The sequence below is a fragment of the Copadichromis virginalis genome, linkage group LG18, assembly GCF_057382275.1.
Source record: "Copadichromis virginalis isolate Kocher_CV1m ecotype Utaka linkage group LG18, C_Virginalis_male_GT1.1, whole genome shotgun sequence".
Lineage (NCBI taxonomy): Eukaryota > Metazoa > Chordata > Actinopteri > Cichliformes > Cichlidae > Copadichromis > Copadichromis virginalis.
Genome location: NC_140635.1, coordinates 20,162,820 through 20,178,575, shown reverse-complemented (window position 1 = coordinate 20,178,575; position 15,756 = coordinate 20,162,820). Strand labels below are relative to the sequence as shown.

General features: G+C 42.5%; 2 protein-coding genes across 10 annotated transcripts in view; one reads left to right on the top strand and one right to left on the bottom strand.

The window, feature by feature from the left end:
* Positions 1–15,756, bottom strand: part of clcn2a (chloride channel, voltage-sensitive 2a) — a 73,199-nt gene that overhangs the window by 1,958 nt on the left and 55,485 nt on the right. For 6 of the 9 annotated variants that reach the window (XM_085439929.1, XM_085439922.1, XM_085439927.1 and 3 more), the window contains 5 exons: positions 2,287–15,756; positions 968–1,388; positions 787–819; positions 140–690; positions 8–60 (listed from right to left, as the gene is read on the bottom strand). In XM_085439929.1, coding sequence (XP_085296055.1) covers positions 15,241–15,756 — 516 coding nt within the window. In that variant the 3' untranslated portion in view covers positions 8–60; positions 140–690; positions 787–819; positions 968–1,388; positions 2,287–15,240. The remainder of the gene's footprint in view (positions 1–7; positions 61–139; positions 691–786; positions 820–967; positions 1,389–2,286) is intronic. The other 3 variants (XM_085439923.1, XM_085439926.1, XM_085439925.1) reach the window with 3 other exon arrangements.
* On the top strand, positions 5,999–8,959 carry fam131aa (family with sequence similarity 131 member Aa). Its single transcript, XM_085439940.1, has 5 exons — positions 5,999–6,056; positions 6,235–6,346; positions 6,436–6,618; positions 7,780–7,917; positions 8,023–8,959. The coding sequence occupies exons 1-5, from the start codon at positions 6,003–6,005 to the stop codon at positions 8,550–8,552; spliced, it is 1,017 nt and encodes a 338-aa protein (XP_085296066.1). The 5' UTR covers positions 5,999–6,002; the 3' UTR covers positions 8,553–8,959.

Sequence of the window (15,756 nt, the reverse complement as noted above, 5' to 3'; positions counted from 1 at the left end):
AGTGTACCCGGTCTTTGGCTGCAATCACACACCAGCACTGACTGCACTTCCTAGTTCGATCTGCAAAATATAATTTGTTTAAGTACAAGTTACATTTTCCAATGTTAGAGAAAAAGAAGGCAGCTAATTTTATCTTTACCTATTGAGGAAAATAAGTAGTGGCAAAGTCGGGACCTGAGCTTTGTGATTTCAGTGTTGTACTCCTCCACTTGTGTTTTACCGTCAATGAGAGATTGGGCAAACTAATAATTGACGAAGAAAAAAAAAAAAAAAAAAGAACAAAAAGAATTAGATTAACAAAGAAATGTTTGTTTGTTTGGTTTACATTAATTAATTTCTATAGTGTGTACAAAACAAATCAAGACCACAGACTCAACACGCACCACTAAATTTTTGGTGTTCTTTATCAGTTGGCCAAGACAGAAATGTTTTAATCTGTGTGCATTGCTTTTGAACAAGTCTTTACACAGAAAAGGTTTCAGAAAGGTATTTTTCAGGTTCTTCTGACAAGGCTTCAATTTTGGAAAATGCTGTTTGTTTATAGTGGCAACTTATAAACCCTTTGTGATAAGAACATAGTTACCACAGTCCAAGTCATACCTTCAAAAAGTATGCACTTTGTGCTCTTGTGGACCCATCCAAAATTTTTCCAGTAATTTGGCTTGGTATTGGATAAATGTGAGGGAAATTCTATAAAAATAACATAAATACACCTATGTTTTCAAATACATTACAAAAAACGTAAACATGCTATGTCATTATGATCAAACAAGCTTTTCAACATACCTCACACTGCAAATAGATTAGGCCATCTATTACCTTATAAAACAAATAAATAAATACATATAAATAAAAACAGAACTAAGGAATACGATTCATTAAGTAAATTGTACAATAAAGTGTATTTAAAGCAGAATTTAACATTAGTTTTATGACAACATAAAAGGATTTTTATGTCAAGAGGTACCTCATCTGAAATGTTAGTCTGGTCAAACAGGGATTTCAAACTTGAAATACCAATAGAGTTTGGTCCAGCTACTCCCACAAGGTAATCTGTGAGAAAGCATATGCTGTAGTCAACAGATATCATTTTCTTTTTGCATGCTGCAACCATCATCCATTTCAGTCTTCTAGGAGCTTTGTCTGGTTGTAGTTCTTTTTTCTCCTCCTCTCCCCTCATCTATTAATTAAATTGTTTTCTGACCTTCCTAACTGTTTCCGACCTGTCTTCCCAATGTGATGTTTAAGCAATATATGTATGGTCAGAAGGGGGTGAAATTTTCATTGCAGTTGTACGTGTAACATTGCATGTGATAATAAAAGGCTTGATTGGTTGATTATTCAACATGAGTTGACATTTACCTGACATTGTGAAGGAGTCACAGTTTCTGTAAGGGTGTAAGAACATAACATGTGGATTTGTTACACTTCTTTTTCACAAGTTAATAACAATCAATAATTTTCATTCCATTATTTACAAGCTATCACACGATGTCCCAGGGACAACATCTACACGATGTCCCAGGGACAACATCTACGCGATATCCCAGGGACAACATTTACGCGATGTCCCAGGGACAACATCTACACGATGTCCCAGGGACAATATTTACACGATGTCCCAGGGACAACATCTACGCGATATCCCAGGGACAACATTTACGCGATGTCCCAGGGACAATATTTACACGATGTCCCAGGGACAACATCTACACGATGTCCCAGGGACAACATTTACACGATGTCCCAGGGACAACATTTACACGATGTCCCAGGGACAACATCTACACGATGTCCCAGGGACAACAATTACACGATGTCCCAGGGACAACATTTACACGATGTCCCAGGGACAACATCTACACGATGTCCCAGGGGCAACTTCTACACAATGTCCCAGGGACAACATTTACGCGATGTCCCTGGGACAACATTTACGCGATGTACCAGGACAAATTTGTAAATTTCTGGATTACTGTTAATCTCCATAGAATCAAGAACTCATGTCCAGTTTCACAGCTATGGACCAGTTAATTATGTTTCCAGGTGATAGTTTGATTCATAGATTCAGCACACAACCATAAGTCTAGGCCTTTTAGTCCAGATTCTCTTCACTTATGTTTGTAAAATGATCAGGGAAGCTACTGCAATTTTGCCTGACCCAACCCCCGGGCCACGAAACACCCAAAAAGTTGGGGAACACTGGTTAGCTAATGCTGTCGTCAAGTAGCCTATCGCTAGCAAACAAACAGCAAGCCAAGTGAGGAACATATGTATAATGCTTACCGTTTATTAAAGGAAAGTATCCTAAATTGACTTCAAATTCGGCGGACAGGCGGCGGTTTTTCGCTTCTTCACTTGTATTTCGAAATACTCGAAGGCGGGTATTTCGAAGTCGCAAAGGAATGACGTCACAAGAAGGTGATTGGTCACTTGCAATGTTGAACCTGGAACAACATTAATTATGATGATGTGGGAACAATGCTGACACGAGGAAATCAGATCGTCCGCAACACCAGACAGAACAGAATGAAGCAGAAACAACGGTGCAACAGAAAAGTGTGATGGCTGGTTCCAGTAGAACCACGCACAAAGCTCATATCATCACAAACTGGCTTTGTGAATGTGACGATGAGCTCGCTGTACTCAGTCACCAGATCTCAATCCAAAAGAGTACCCTTGGGATGTGGTGGATCTGGAGATTTGCATCATGGATCTGCAGCACCTCTGTGATGCCAGCATGTCAGTGCTAACCGAAATCAATGAGGAATGTTTCCAGCACTTTGAATCTGTGCCAATGTATATTTTAAAATATACATTTCCTGACTTAAACCCCGATGTTACAAATTGATTTTCAGAGTAACAGATGATGCACTTTTATTTTAAAGTGTCATCTACATAAACTATAAGAAGATATCGGGTTATATGTCGTTGTGACTATTGTCGAGGCCTTGTCCAAATCAGGATATGATGCCATATAAACACATTGTAAATGAATTATAATGCAAATGAATGGACCTTTTATTAAATGTTTAGAGAGTTCACTGTCGGAGGTTGCACGGTTTTGACCTTTAACCTCGAATCACGGTTTTAATGTTTTTCTTTTGCTCTTTTTTTTAAAAGTCTGATTTGTTCATCTTGTCGCTCACAAAACTGGACAAATAAGGTCAAACTCGTGACGGAAACCCGTTTTTTGGAACGATCACCCCCTTTTTTATTTTTACTGCAGTAAGTAAATCTCAACACATCCGTCCTGCGTGCGTACTGCTGGTGCCTTAGACGAAAGGGGATTAAAAACGTGCGGTTTCTAGGAAAGACTGAAGCTGCAGGTTGCTGTGTCTTCTTGGCTGCATGGAGGGGGGCGGGTGCAATGACACCGCCTTGCGTTGATGACGCTTGCCATCGGGAGACATTCGGACAGCCTATGTAACCCACATAGCGAGCAACAAATGGTGCGTCCGTCTGTGTCGGAGATGTAGCTGATGCTGGAGTTGGGAAGATGTTTCCGCCGTCAGCGTCGCTTTAATGCTCTACTGCAGACCCTGCAGCTGGAGGACGAACAGCGCGGTGACATCTGTTGATCGGATTGGAGACGTTACAGGCATTATGACGAGCCGCCGCGGTCCGACTTACAGGTAGGTACCGAGAGTGGCTGTGCGGGGAACGATTCCGACCACACGAACCCCGATAGAGCGGTAGAGGTGCAGATAAATGGCAGGTGCTGTTGGTGTTTACCCGATGCGGGTATGGAGCTATTGGTATGCAGATGGAGACTTCAGAGATTCCCGGGGACCTGCTGCTGCAGCATCCGCACTTCTCCTGCGTTATTTTCTGCGTAATCTGTCATCAATGGCGGGGTGATGTGTTATTCAGCCATCAGCGTTCCGCTTCTGTTGCTTGAATGCACCATTTCCAGAAGAAGAAAAAAACCCTCCTCACATATGAGCACTGCAGCGTCCTCCGAGCTGAAGATGTTTGGCTGCAGACACGCTGGCTTAGCTCGATCCCACTTGTTGGTCCCCTAAGTCACAATCAGTGTCTCTGGAGGTGTCAGACGACACATCAGCCCTGTTGTATATGTTTAGTCACGCATATGTTAATGTCAGGAAGTCGCAAACTGGTCTGCCTCTGCAGGGAGTGGACAAAACAATCCAAACACCTCGTGAGGGGGGAAAAAGGCCTAGAGCGAGTTAATTAGAAGCGCAGTTACACATGTGGCTGTTATTATCATAGGTGCTAATTAGCAGCATTTGTCAGATGTAAAAATTAAAAAAAACTAAAAAGGGGGGTGGGGATGTGTGTTTGCGTGTGTGTGCGCGCACGCTTAAAAGCACCTCACGTAATTAACTGCTCCAGAGAGGCCAAATTATATGCAGGTGCACTGGTTGGGGGAAAAAAGAATGAAACACAAGATTTACAAATGCAAGTGTGATGTTTTTAAATCATTTATTTTCTTCTGTTATTATTATTTATTATTGAATAGAAACAAAAACGGATTTTTTTTTTAAATCACAAATAGTTGCTCATTAAGTTTATTGAAGGTTACATTTTTCTGTGGTCGCCTGTGGGCTGACGAATATTAAAATAGTAAAACTGCAGACATTTAAAGCAAATGAAGAGATGTGATCATCGTCTATTACCCTGCACCCTTTTTAGAGGTTCCCATAATAAGTTTGAGCTGATTAATGGGATAGGAAATAAGATTTAAATAAGAATAAGAGACCATATTTTGATCCCAGAATTCTACTAGAGTCGCTTTGCATGGTTCAAAATATCCCTTATTTCTCCTGCACAGTACATTCACTCTGAAACAAGTAGTTTTAGTCTTTGCCCCTCCCATTTAAGACACTTATCTATCTGCCCCTTGCAGACACAAGGTTTGAGCAGGTAGGTGAGGCGTTTGGCTCACACTCACATGTTCTGATCTGAGTTTGAAACTGTTACACTGTTACATTTCTGACAGAAATATAAGGGAACTCTTAATGAGTACCCTTTAATCTTGTTCAGACTCTTAATGTTCCCTGACAGTTTCAGTTTCTTTTAAATTATTAAAGGAAAGAACAGATTAGGGAAAACTGCAGGACAAAAACTCACGTCACAGGCAGTTTTGGACACGTCTCCATTTGTAGTCAAGGCTTAATTTCCATATGTCCTAATCCACATTTGCAGCAGTGGCTGCCTTTGATATTCAGGTTCAAGTAAAAGCTGTAGATTTATTGTGCCTGCATGATTAAAGAGGCGAGCTGTCGGTCTCGCTGGAGGGAGCCGCTCTGAGCTGTACATGCTGGACATGTGTTGTGTTTATCAGCCTTCAGCATGAGTGACGTCTCACGGGTGTTTAACAGCTGAAGCTTTCCTCTGAACAGAGCTGGTTGCACCTTCATATCACGTCCTCCCAGAGTCCCTACCCACCTGTTTGCCTCTGACACACATTTACTTTCATGGCTGACTTCAGTGTGAGCTTTTAAATGCTGTCAGGGGCCTCGTCTTTCTTAGCCGCTTTGGAGGTCAATCTGCTTAAGGATATCTGTCCACTCATGCACGTGCTCACAGTTTCCTTTCCTGCTAGTCAGATGGCCTGAAAACACAACATATTACAAATCCATCTTGTGCTCCGGCTACTGTAAGCCACATTGTAGATTTTGCTGACCCATCACATCTGCTCAGTGTGGCCATGTGTGTTTGTTGTGGAGTTAGTTAGGTAGCGCTATCATTTTAATCTGCAGCTTTGCAATGAGGAGGCCCAGCTGGAGCTGCTTACCCGTGCTGGTCACACGCCATATGTTTGCTCAGACGCATGGAAACTGCCGCAATTGCGCTCGCCTCCCTCCACCCCAACCATTCTAACCGGTTGCACAGGCTTATCGTGGCTTTAGCATCTGTGCGGTAAATGTAGGCCATTGATGTTTGCTTGTCTGGCTGGTGGTTTAAACCAGTGAACGCAAGCTGTGACTTTTAGTCGTTTGTGCGCTGTGCCGTGATACCATCTCTGCACGTCCACGATGAAGCTGAGGTCCAGGAGTAGAGAAAGAATGGAGACAAAAACAGAGGAAGAGGTAGGAAAATCAAGAGGTTTTATTTCTTGAACTCGGTCTGTGCGCCAGATTTGGTGTCATCTGTAATAAAAGCTGTACAATATAAACAAGTGCGGGAATACTGAAATGGCAGACTAATTCTGAATGTGGCACACAAATCTAGTTTTTCTTTCTAAAAACTAATAATTTTGTTTTACAGGTGAAATTTGAGGAGATTGAAATGATTCCAAAGTCCGGAAAATCTCCAGCAGACTCACGGAAATCTGCCGGCATTCATGAGTTTGCAGCGCTTGCCAGATCCTCCTTGAATGGTGATGATCTTTCTAGCACTAGCCTCGTTATCATCTATATGCTGTGAATTTAAACATGAAACCCTGGCCTTTACCTCTCCCCCGTCCAGGTATCTCTCAGGCAGTGAGAGACCACATGACAAAGCCCACCTCGCTGGCTCAGGGCCGGGTCGCTCACCTCATCGAGTGGAAAGGTTGGCCTAAACCTGCAGCTCCTTCACTGGCCGCACACTCCCAGTTCAGCTCCTACTGCAATCTGACTGAAGGGGAGAAGGAGGCTCGTTTTGCTGCAGGTACTGACTTCTTTGACCTTCTGACCTCTCGGCCAGCAGAATGTTTGATATTCAGATTAAAATGCTATTCGAGAACACACATACAGGATAATTAGCTGTAATTTTTTTTGTGTGTGTGTGTGGGAACATGCATCCTCTCATCTGGCTTTCTCTCACCTTCTGTCATGCATCTAATGCCCTAAAACTCCTGCATGTTAGCGGTTTGCTCCGCCCACCATCGTGTCTCCTGGGTGACGGCTTGTCTTGGCAGCAGATGGTGGCCTGTTAGATACTCTCCCCAATCACTTCACTGGCCACCAATGTTACAGCAGCTCCTGTTGTTTTGCTGTGACTCATCATCTGTGGCACCAGTGCCATCGGTGTGGATTGATCGAGAGAGAAAGAGAGAGAGAGAGAGGCTGACTGATATGCAGCTGCGTATGCCACACAGCGAAGCTCGCGAACTTAAACAATTAGCTGTGTTATGATAATATTAAATTGAATGAAATTATTTTCTGTAATGAATTTTTTGGGTCACTTTAAGTAAAAGCAGAAAACTATGTGTTAGTTTCTTTTTTATGGGTCATTTTTTCAAGCCGTTTGAATAGGTAACCCTGGGAATTCTGATTTGACGCTCTTATTTAAGGCTCATAGTGACACATCGGTGGCAGAGATGACTCAGACAATGTCACACTCAGGTAAATTAGCAAATAATAGGAGGATAGAAATTCACCTTTACTCCTCCCCCCTCCCTTTTGTATTGCCTGGACCATTAACATCCAGAGAAGATTGTTGCTTCCATCTGCAGTAATTTATATTTGTTGTGTTGTGGGACCTCGCTGCACTTTAACATGTGTATGTGAAAGGGCGTAGGCAGAGAGAGGCAGCAAGAATCCTGGTCATGCAAACAACTTAATAGACATGGCATGAAGAGGACCATGGGTTGCAATGTGGCTTGCAGTATGAGTATAAGCTGAGCTATCAGCTGGTCCACGTCATCACTAGAATACTCACTTTGTTTCTGTCCCGTATAAGATGTTGTGAGATAAAGATAAGCAAGATGATTCACTTTTTTTTCTCACCGTATTGCAGACAACATTAGTAAATACACAGTTTAGAGTTTGAAATGACATTACAGCCACCTTAATCTAGCTTCATTTGTCGGACCTGTTTTCCTGCTAGGAGTGGCCGAGCAGTTTGCCATCGCGGAGGCTAAGCTACGTGCTTGGGCATCTGTGGATGACGATGATGAGGAAGATTTCAATGATGAAGACTCCCACATCAGCGGACAGACTCACACGGTATCCAGCCAAAACTCAGGTATCCAACTTTGCATCATTCTACATCAAACATCTCATCTTTGCACCCTGTCACCTCATCGGTGAATCCACTTCCCGGTCTTCTGACTCTTTGTTCCTCCTTCAGAAGCCACCATCTACAGTTCCACCTCTGGAGCACCGCCCGGGGTGGACCGGACTGAGACGCCACCATCCGATGGTCCCCTGGGCTCCCACAACAGCAGCCTGCCCTGTGGCAGGCTAGCAACTGAAAATGCCCCACAGTCATCACAAAGCAACTCACCCACTTTGCCCAGCGACTCCATGAGTACGTGCCTGGAGGAAGAGGAGGAGAGGCTGGATAGCCTCGAGGAGCAGCCGGCTCCTTTGCAGGAGCACCGCAGCGAAGTGTGCATCCACAGCAAGCCCGAGTGGAGGCCGAGGTGCAGGAGCAGCAGGTTTGACTCCTGCTACTCCACCTCTCACTCCGAGTCTCCTGGAGAGGAGGACGAGGAAGACGAGGAGGAAGAGGAAGGCAGCGTGTTTCACGAGGTCCGGGTGTGGCACTGCAGCCCCAGGAGCTTTTTCTCTGACCGGGCGTCTTCCGGGGTGGCGTCATTCGATGAGGAAGAAGAAGAGAGAGAAGAAGCAGAAGGAAAAAAAGAGTATTTGATGTGATGTGTCGTCCACCTTTTTGTCCCCTTGAGTCTGTGTTGATTCTGGATATTATGCTTCATCCTTACACCTCTCCTCCTCCTCCTCTTCTCCTTCCTCCTGCACTCATTCTGTCTCCTGTCTCTCATCCTCCAAGCCTTTCATACTGATCTTGCTCCACTGTTTATCGCTGCTGTAAACAGTCAATATGTTGAGAGAGTTCAATCAGAATGTAATGCTGTTGTTCACTAAGTTTTGTACGTTTATTTTTTGTGTGTGTGTGAACAGTCATGTGTTGCTATTGCATTGGTTTTCTATGGATATTTTCTAGTGTTGTTTCCTCTGGGTCACGCTGTGTCACGTGGGTTGGGCTCTGTTTGATATTGAATGCCTGAATGTCTTGCATATATAAATATGAGTTTTTGAAAGAATATACTTTGTTGTTGTTTTATTTTTTCTCCGCAATCCAAAAAGCAAGAAAGAAACACGACTGCTCGTTTACCCTTCAAATGCAGTTTTTTTTTCCCTTTAAATTTAATCATTCACTCATGTACAAAAACAAGTTCATGTCCTCTGAAAAATAACAATGGCTGTTGACTGCAAATGCATAATTCTCCTATGTACAATAGCATGTGCGTAACTCTTTCATATATATATATACAAAGCATATACAGGCCAGTGCCATATAAAGGGAGATACTACAGACTTATTGCTTAACTAGATACGCTGCAAATGAGCTTATACACTCTCTAAGTTTAACTCCTTTATAATTAATCTTATATGGCAAGCACTACTTCACATTCCTAAATGCAAACAAGAAAAAAAAGTTAAGACATTAATAAAATCTCTGCACAGATGCCTGCAAGGAGAAAAAAAAACATTTGAAGGTCGTAACAAGGACTCACACACACGCTTGTAGCTCTACAAGGTTTTTTTTCCTTTTTTGGGGGGGACTTGTGGGTGTCACGGGCTTCAGACAGTAGTTACATTTCTCAACGCTGCATTAGAGGTCAGGCTGGAGTAAATGTCATAAAGACACGTGGTAACATATCGTGATGTTTAATATCTACAGGCCACGTACGGTACGGTATATGTGTGTATTATACGTATAAATGTGTGTGTGTGTGTGTGTGTGTTCTCTATACAACAGCCAGTATATTCCTGTAACTCAGAGCCAAAGCGTTGTTCCTTCATCGCTAGACACGAATGTAGAGGCAGTTCAGTCTGCATTGCCCTTATTAAGCCAGACAAGGCTACACGTGCATTAAATTATAGTCATGGTAATTACAATGTGCTTCACTGTTCTTTAGAGCCCTGTACTAAAGCTTGGTGGACATTTGGAAGCTGCCTTTGTCGATGTGTTTATAGTTCCCAGCTCATTGTGGACTACCGGGGGCTGATGCAACCAGTATTTAATAGCAGAAAAAGAAGAAGAAAAAACCCGCCCAAACCTCATGATATGCTGCAACATGAAGCTCTGACAGGACAGCAGAGTGTTATAAATAATGTAGTCTGAACCTTTACTGCATTGTTAATGTAAATTTATTGCCTATCACCGAAACACATAAAACAACACCGCAATACGTCTTAACATTATGACCCTCGGATATATAAACCCACCGCTAGTGAATAGGTAGTTGTTTGAAGTCATACCATCGTGTGCTCATTAGAAATGTTCTTTGTTTTTCTGTGCTTTCTCTTATTGTTTTGATTTTTCCACTCGCAGTTAATCGTACGTCACTCATTTCTGTCCTTGTAATGTTTGGCATCATGTTTACAGGATGTTGATTTGGCATGAAGACCCAAAAGTTACGAGTCTGATCCAGATTTGAGTGTGGCAAAGAAAGTTGCACTCTCGCACACACATACACACACACACACATATATATGCACACATATCACACACACATAAAAGATAAAGCTGGAGGTGGTGTTCTGTGTTTTTGCTGTCAACAAATCCCAGAAAAAAGACCAAACTAACACCATCTTACTTGACAAAAGCAGCCTGTGGTGTTGGAAGTAGGTTAGTGGGTCTGGAAACTTAATGAACCACAGAGTTGTACTGCTGGACGTGATTCTCTATTACAATAGAGGCAGTTGTAGTTTCCACCACACGCTTCCTAATCTATCTATCAGAAACGGTACATAGCTTCTAATACGATTTCTTTATTATTCACTACGTTTTTGTAATGTTATCTAAAAACAAGCTGCGTTAGAAAACCATTCTTGCTCAGGGGGCTGGGGTGGGGGTGTTCCTCTATTATAGTCAACAGGAGTTATATCCCTCACACACCTCTCTGGCCATGTAAATGTATTTAATCCACGCTAAAAATAATCCTAACCAATAATGCACCGGCATAACATGATGATATTACAGGATAGCAGTTTATGTGGTTTTTTTTATCAGACTACTGGTTCATGCAGTTAACCTCTGCATGTAGTGTTTGCTACTGTTGAGTTTTATCATTTACCTCATTAAAATTATTTTTACTTGAATTACAACTGGTAATTCATGTTAAATGTGACTAATTAATAGGGATGGGTATTGATAAGATTTTCACGATTCCGATTCCATTTTCGATTCTGTTTAACGATTCGATTCTTTATCGATTCTCTTATCGATTCTTTTTAAAAAAGGAGAACACTAAGTTCGATTAGCTTAGAACTTTGTTTTATATCTTCTCTTTGAACAAGATAGAAATTTAGGAGTAACATGGCCTTACAAACCCAACAATGACATCTTAAGAGATCCACAGCCTACGGCTCTTCAATGGGGTGTCACAGGGTCCCCAGGAAAAAAAATTGTAAATGTAAAATAATAAAATAAATATTCTTCTGTAGCAATAACAAAGTATAACATAAATGATTCTGTAGCAATTACACAAGAATATCCAGTAATGTCCCTGCCTACAATTAAACACATTCACTTACCGAAAATTAGGGGCATCTGCTGTGGCAAATGGGTTCAAGCCTTTTACCACAAACTTAGCCACTGCTCTGTGACGTTCGTCTATCCTGGCCTGAAAGGAGACGCTAACGGTAGACTGCAGCGACAACTGCCAGCATCTGAGCCAGACTCTGTCTGTCTGTCTCATCATGATCACCTAAATGCGCAGTAATGGCAGGTTTTGTAATGAGGCAGATCGCGCTAACATAATATGCACTGTTAGTTGATTATTTACCTGCCGCATTAACGGGAGAGGACGTGCAAACGTTACCGCTGCTGCTGGGTTGAGATTAACGAGTCCGGAGCGGAATTAAAAACATGACATTCATTTAAGGTTATCGCGTGTTTTGTGAGCAAATGCTTTTGCATATTCGTAGTGTTTCCTCCCTTAAATGAAGTATCTACTTTGCAAGTATTGCAAGTTGCCCTGTTGTCATCCGTTCTTGTAAAGTATAACCAAACTTTTGAGTGTTTGAGCCGCTTACGCGCCGTGTTTCCTGCCAGGCAAATGACGCTCCGCAACGTGGTGACTGGAATCGATAAGGGAATCGTTTCCAAAAATGGCAAACAACTCCAAGGAATTGAAACAGTGGTTTTCGATACCCATCCCTACTAATTAATGATATTTAGTGTCCACTATGTGGACAAAAGCATTGGGCCCCTACACACCACACATACAGGAGCTGCTGGTCTATGAAAACCCATGTCATGTGTCATAGTCCTGGGTGTGACCCAGTGTTTTGTATTTAATTTAGATTTTTTGATTATTTGTTATTCATGGTTTCCGTTCTCTTGAGGTTATATTTTGTTGTTCTAGTTTCAGACAGTATGCCCTCCCTGTGTCTGTGTTATGTCTTCTCTGTGCTTTTTTTTCCCCCTGTACTACAGTTCATGCCTCTGTCTCAGCCTCTGTCAAGTCCGTGTCTCTGTGTTATACTTCTTGTTTTACTTTGACAGTCTGTCTTTTGTCATTGTATTCTGCTTTGCTTCCTTTGTCTTGTTAGGCCTGATTACTCCCAGCTGTGCTCTCCTCCTGTGTCTCATTCCCTCGTTATCCCTCTGTGTATATAAGCCCTGTGTTTTCCTTTGCTCTTTCTTGCATCATATCTTCATTATGCTTTGCGTTTCCCCGCCGTCTTTCCAGCCATAACCAAGTTTACAGTTTCTGGTTTGTTTTTTAATTGAAGTTTCTTGCTTCCTGTTTCTAGTTTAGTTTTGTATTTAATGTTAGTTTTTTTCCAGGATAAAAGTTGCCATTTTAAGTTTATTTCTCTGTCTTGAGTCCGTCATCCTGCCTGCCACATAGCACATTGTGACACCATGAAGCTCCCAGTGCACAGTTTTTGTGCTGATCTTCCACAGCATGTCTTTATCCTGTTTTCCTTCTCTCACCCCAACCGGTTGCAGCAGATGGCCCCTCCCTGAGCCTGGTTCTGCTGGAGGTTTCTTCCTGTTAAAAGGGAGTTTTTCCTTCCCACTGTCATCAAAGTGCTTGCTCATGCTTCCTCACAATCATATAATTGTTGGGTTTTTCTCTGTGTGCATTATTGTAGGGTCTCCCTTACAATATAAAGCACCTTGAGGTGACTGTTGTTGTGATTTTGTGCTATATAAATAAATTTGAATTGAATTGAAAAATATTAATGCCAGAGGAGGACTGGAGCTCTTTGACCTCACTCTGACACTTTGGGACTGAGTTCCTGTGGTTGCTAAACACTTCCACTTTGCAATAAAACCACTTACAGTTGATTGTGGAATATCCAGGAACAGTAGCATTCTCAATCAGAGTTAAATGAAACAAAATCTGACTAATACTGTCATCGTCGGAGCGATTCCTATGACCTGTAGATGGACAGACAGGCGGGTGACAGATGTGATGCCATAGCTAAAATAAATGAATAAATAAAGTACATTTTTGCTCCCTGATGACTTTTACTGTAATGAGGGCTGTCCATAGAGAACAACCTTAGTCCCTACTCTTCCCTACAGTCACATGTACTGACGCTGAGGCATTACATGTGAAAGCACTCTGTATCCCTTAAGCATCATTGTATTTTTGTAAATTGTGTATTTTAATCCAAAGTTGTTTTCTTTGTTTGCTTTTAGCATAAACCAAGTGTTGTTGCCTCAAACCAACAAAACACACAAAAAAAGGAAATGTTCAGCCCTAAAGGGAAGTGCAGAAGCAGCAGTCACAGATGAGACTCACCCCCCTTTTTCACGTTTTTTTTTTCCACAAACCTTCCTAAATCTTTTTTTTCTGTGATTTCATCCTCGTCCTCATTGTACTTTGTGCAATAAAATAAGAGGAGAAAAAGGATCCTATTGGCCATTTTAATGTTTGTGTGCCTGGACTTTAATGATAAGTATGTTTGAATCTTTAAGGGATTTGGGCTAATGCAGTTTAAAGAGAGCAGCTTCAGTGTGAAATAGCACACTGACCAACTCCCCTCAAAACTCAGCTGTGCAGGGACTGAGAGATGGCCTCTGCTCTGCCATCATAGAGATAAAGTGTCTCAAGGAGGGAAACAGATCTCAAAAGGAGCAGACTGGCCTTGTGGAAGATGGGCAAAAGCAGCAAGTGAGACGACTCAGAGAAGAGCTCAAATAAAAAAGTTGAGCTCTTTTAAAGCACGAAAAAGAAAAAACAAGTATAGACTCAGTAAAGCTCTTGCTTAGACCCTTGACCACAATCAATTAGACAAGGAGCTGAGAAGGAGTAGACAACCCCAGATAAACACTTGTGATGCTCTAGAAGTGAGCTTCAAAGAGGAGGCGACAAGCCGTCATGGATTATGAAGGAGGTAAAAAAGGAGGAGAAGAGAAACACTGATTAAAAGAACTGGAGGAGTGAAAGAGGAGCTAGAGAGAGGCAAGAGAGGAAGATGAGGAGGTCAAACTCATCATCTCCAACTACAACCAGCTGCAAGTTGACAGCTGGATGCACGTATGTGTATAAACTCTTTGTCCAGCAGCTGGCATCTAACAAAAAGGAGCTGAAATAAAGAAAAGAAGAACAAGAAGGGGAGAAAAATTAAAGCCAATGCTACTGGACCATGAATCCAGCTTAACACAGCAGAAAAGACTACAAAGAGCCCTTTCATTCCAACCCCCTGAGCCCTCTAATCAGACTTGGCATTCTTTATGAAGGCCAGCAGGGGGCGACTCCTCTGGTGGCAGCAAGACCACCAGAATAGTGTAGTATAGTGTAGTCTATAGTCTATGTGAAAGTGACCCTTTCCCAAAGTTTCTGATGACTCTTTGGGTCAATTGCTAGCTACAGATTATCTATAATATAATATGAGACTCTTTTTGTAAAATATGGTCGTTATTAGCTCGGAACGGAGATTATTCAGGGTATGCTCACGGGCACCAATCTGTTACTGAGTGCTGTGTTCTTGGTTTCACATGTATGTATGTTTGTATGTTTGTATGGATGGAGAAACCAGTTTACAAATTGTGGATTCAACTTCATTGTCTTCCGCAGGCGTAGCAGAACAACATTTTAAAACCAAAAATCCTGATATTTGAATTTTATACCCTGTAAATATTGACTCTTTTGGTCAGAAAGTGCTACTTTTGGTCCTTCCAGGAGATTAGCTGTCAGCATTAAAAACATAAAACAAAACCAGCTTTATCCCTCATATATCTTTCAAGCACTCGCTCACTGTCATACCACGAGTATCTAGGCTGGACTTGGAGGTGAGTGTGACCCCAACAAATGTAAGAAACGTCAACATTCATGAGGCGACAGTGTGGATCTGATCATTCTGACTGATCCTCAGTGTGGCCTGTGCTACCCTCCCCCCCAGGTTCGGATTGGCTGTTGTTTAGAGACGGAGGCGCCTCCTCTTGCTCCATTTCGTCTGGCTCAGGAGTTTGGTTGGAGGGGTCAAAGTCACAGGCCAGCTCCGATTCCTCGGTGTGGGAGGGGCTGCAGTCAAAAGTAAACTCAGACTGATCCTCTGTGAACGAGGGGCTTTCCTGGAGCGGCAGCTCTGACGAGGGATTTGTGATGTCGCCGGGGCTGGCTTCGAACTGCACGTTTGTTTCGTCCAAAAAGTTGACAGGGATCTCTTTGTACTGGAGATCTGGCTGATCCTCCACATTTGGAGGGTTGGGTTCCCGTGGCAAAGAGAGCCCCCTGTGGCGGATGCACAGCTTGTGAAGTTCAGTTACCTCGGATACATTTGTGGTGTTCCCACTGTCACGGAAACTGGCCAGCGGAGGGCGCACTTTCACTCCAGTCACCGTCACTGAGCCTTCGATGGCCTTACGCAG

Excerpts from the sequence above, each read along its gene's own strand:
- fam131aa (XM_085439940.1), top strand. The coding sequence starts at position 6,003 with ATGAAGCTGAGGTCCAGGAGTAGAGAAAGAATGGAGACAAAAACAGAG. Across the intron at positions 6,347-6,435 it reads TGCCAGATCCTCCTTGAATG|GTATCTCTCAGGCAGTGAGA; the intron begins GTGATGATCTTT and ends TCCCCCGTCCAG. Across the intron at positions 6,619-7,779 it reads GGAGGCTCGTTTTGCTGCAG|GAGTGGCCGAGCAGTTTGCC; the intron begins GTACTGACTTCT and ends TTTTCCTGCTAG.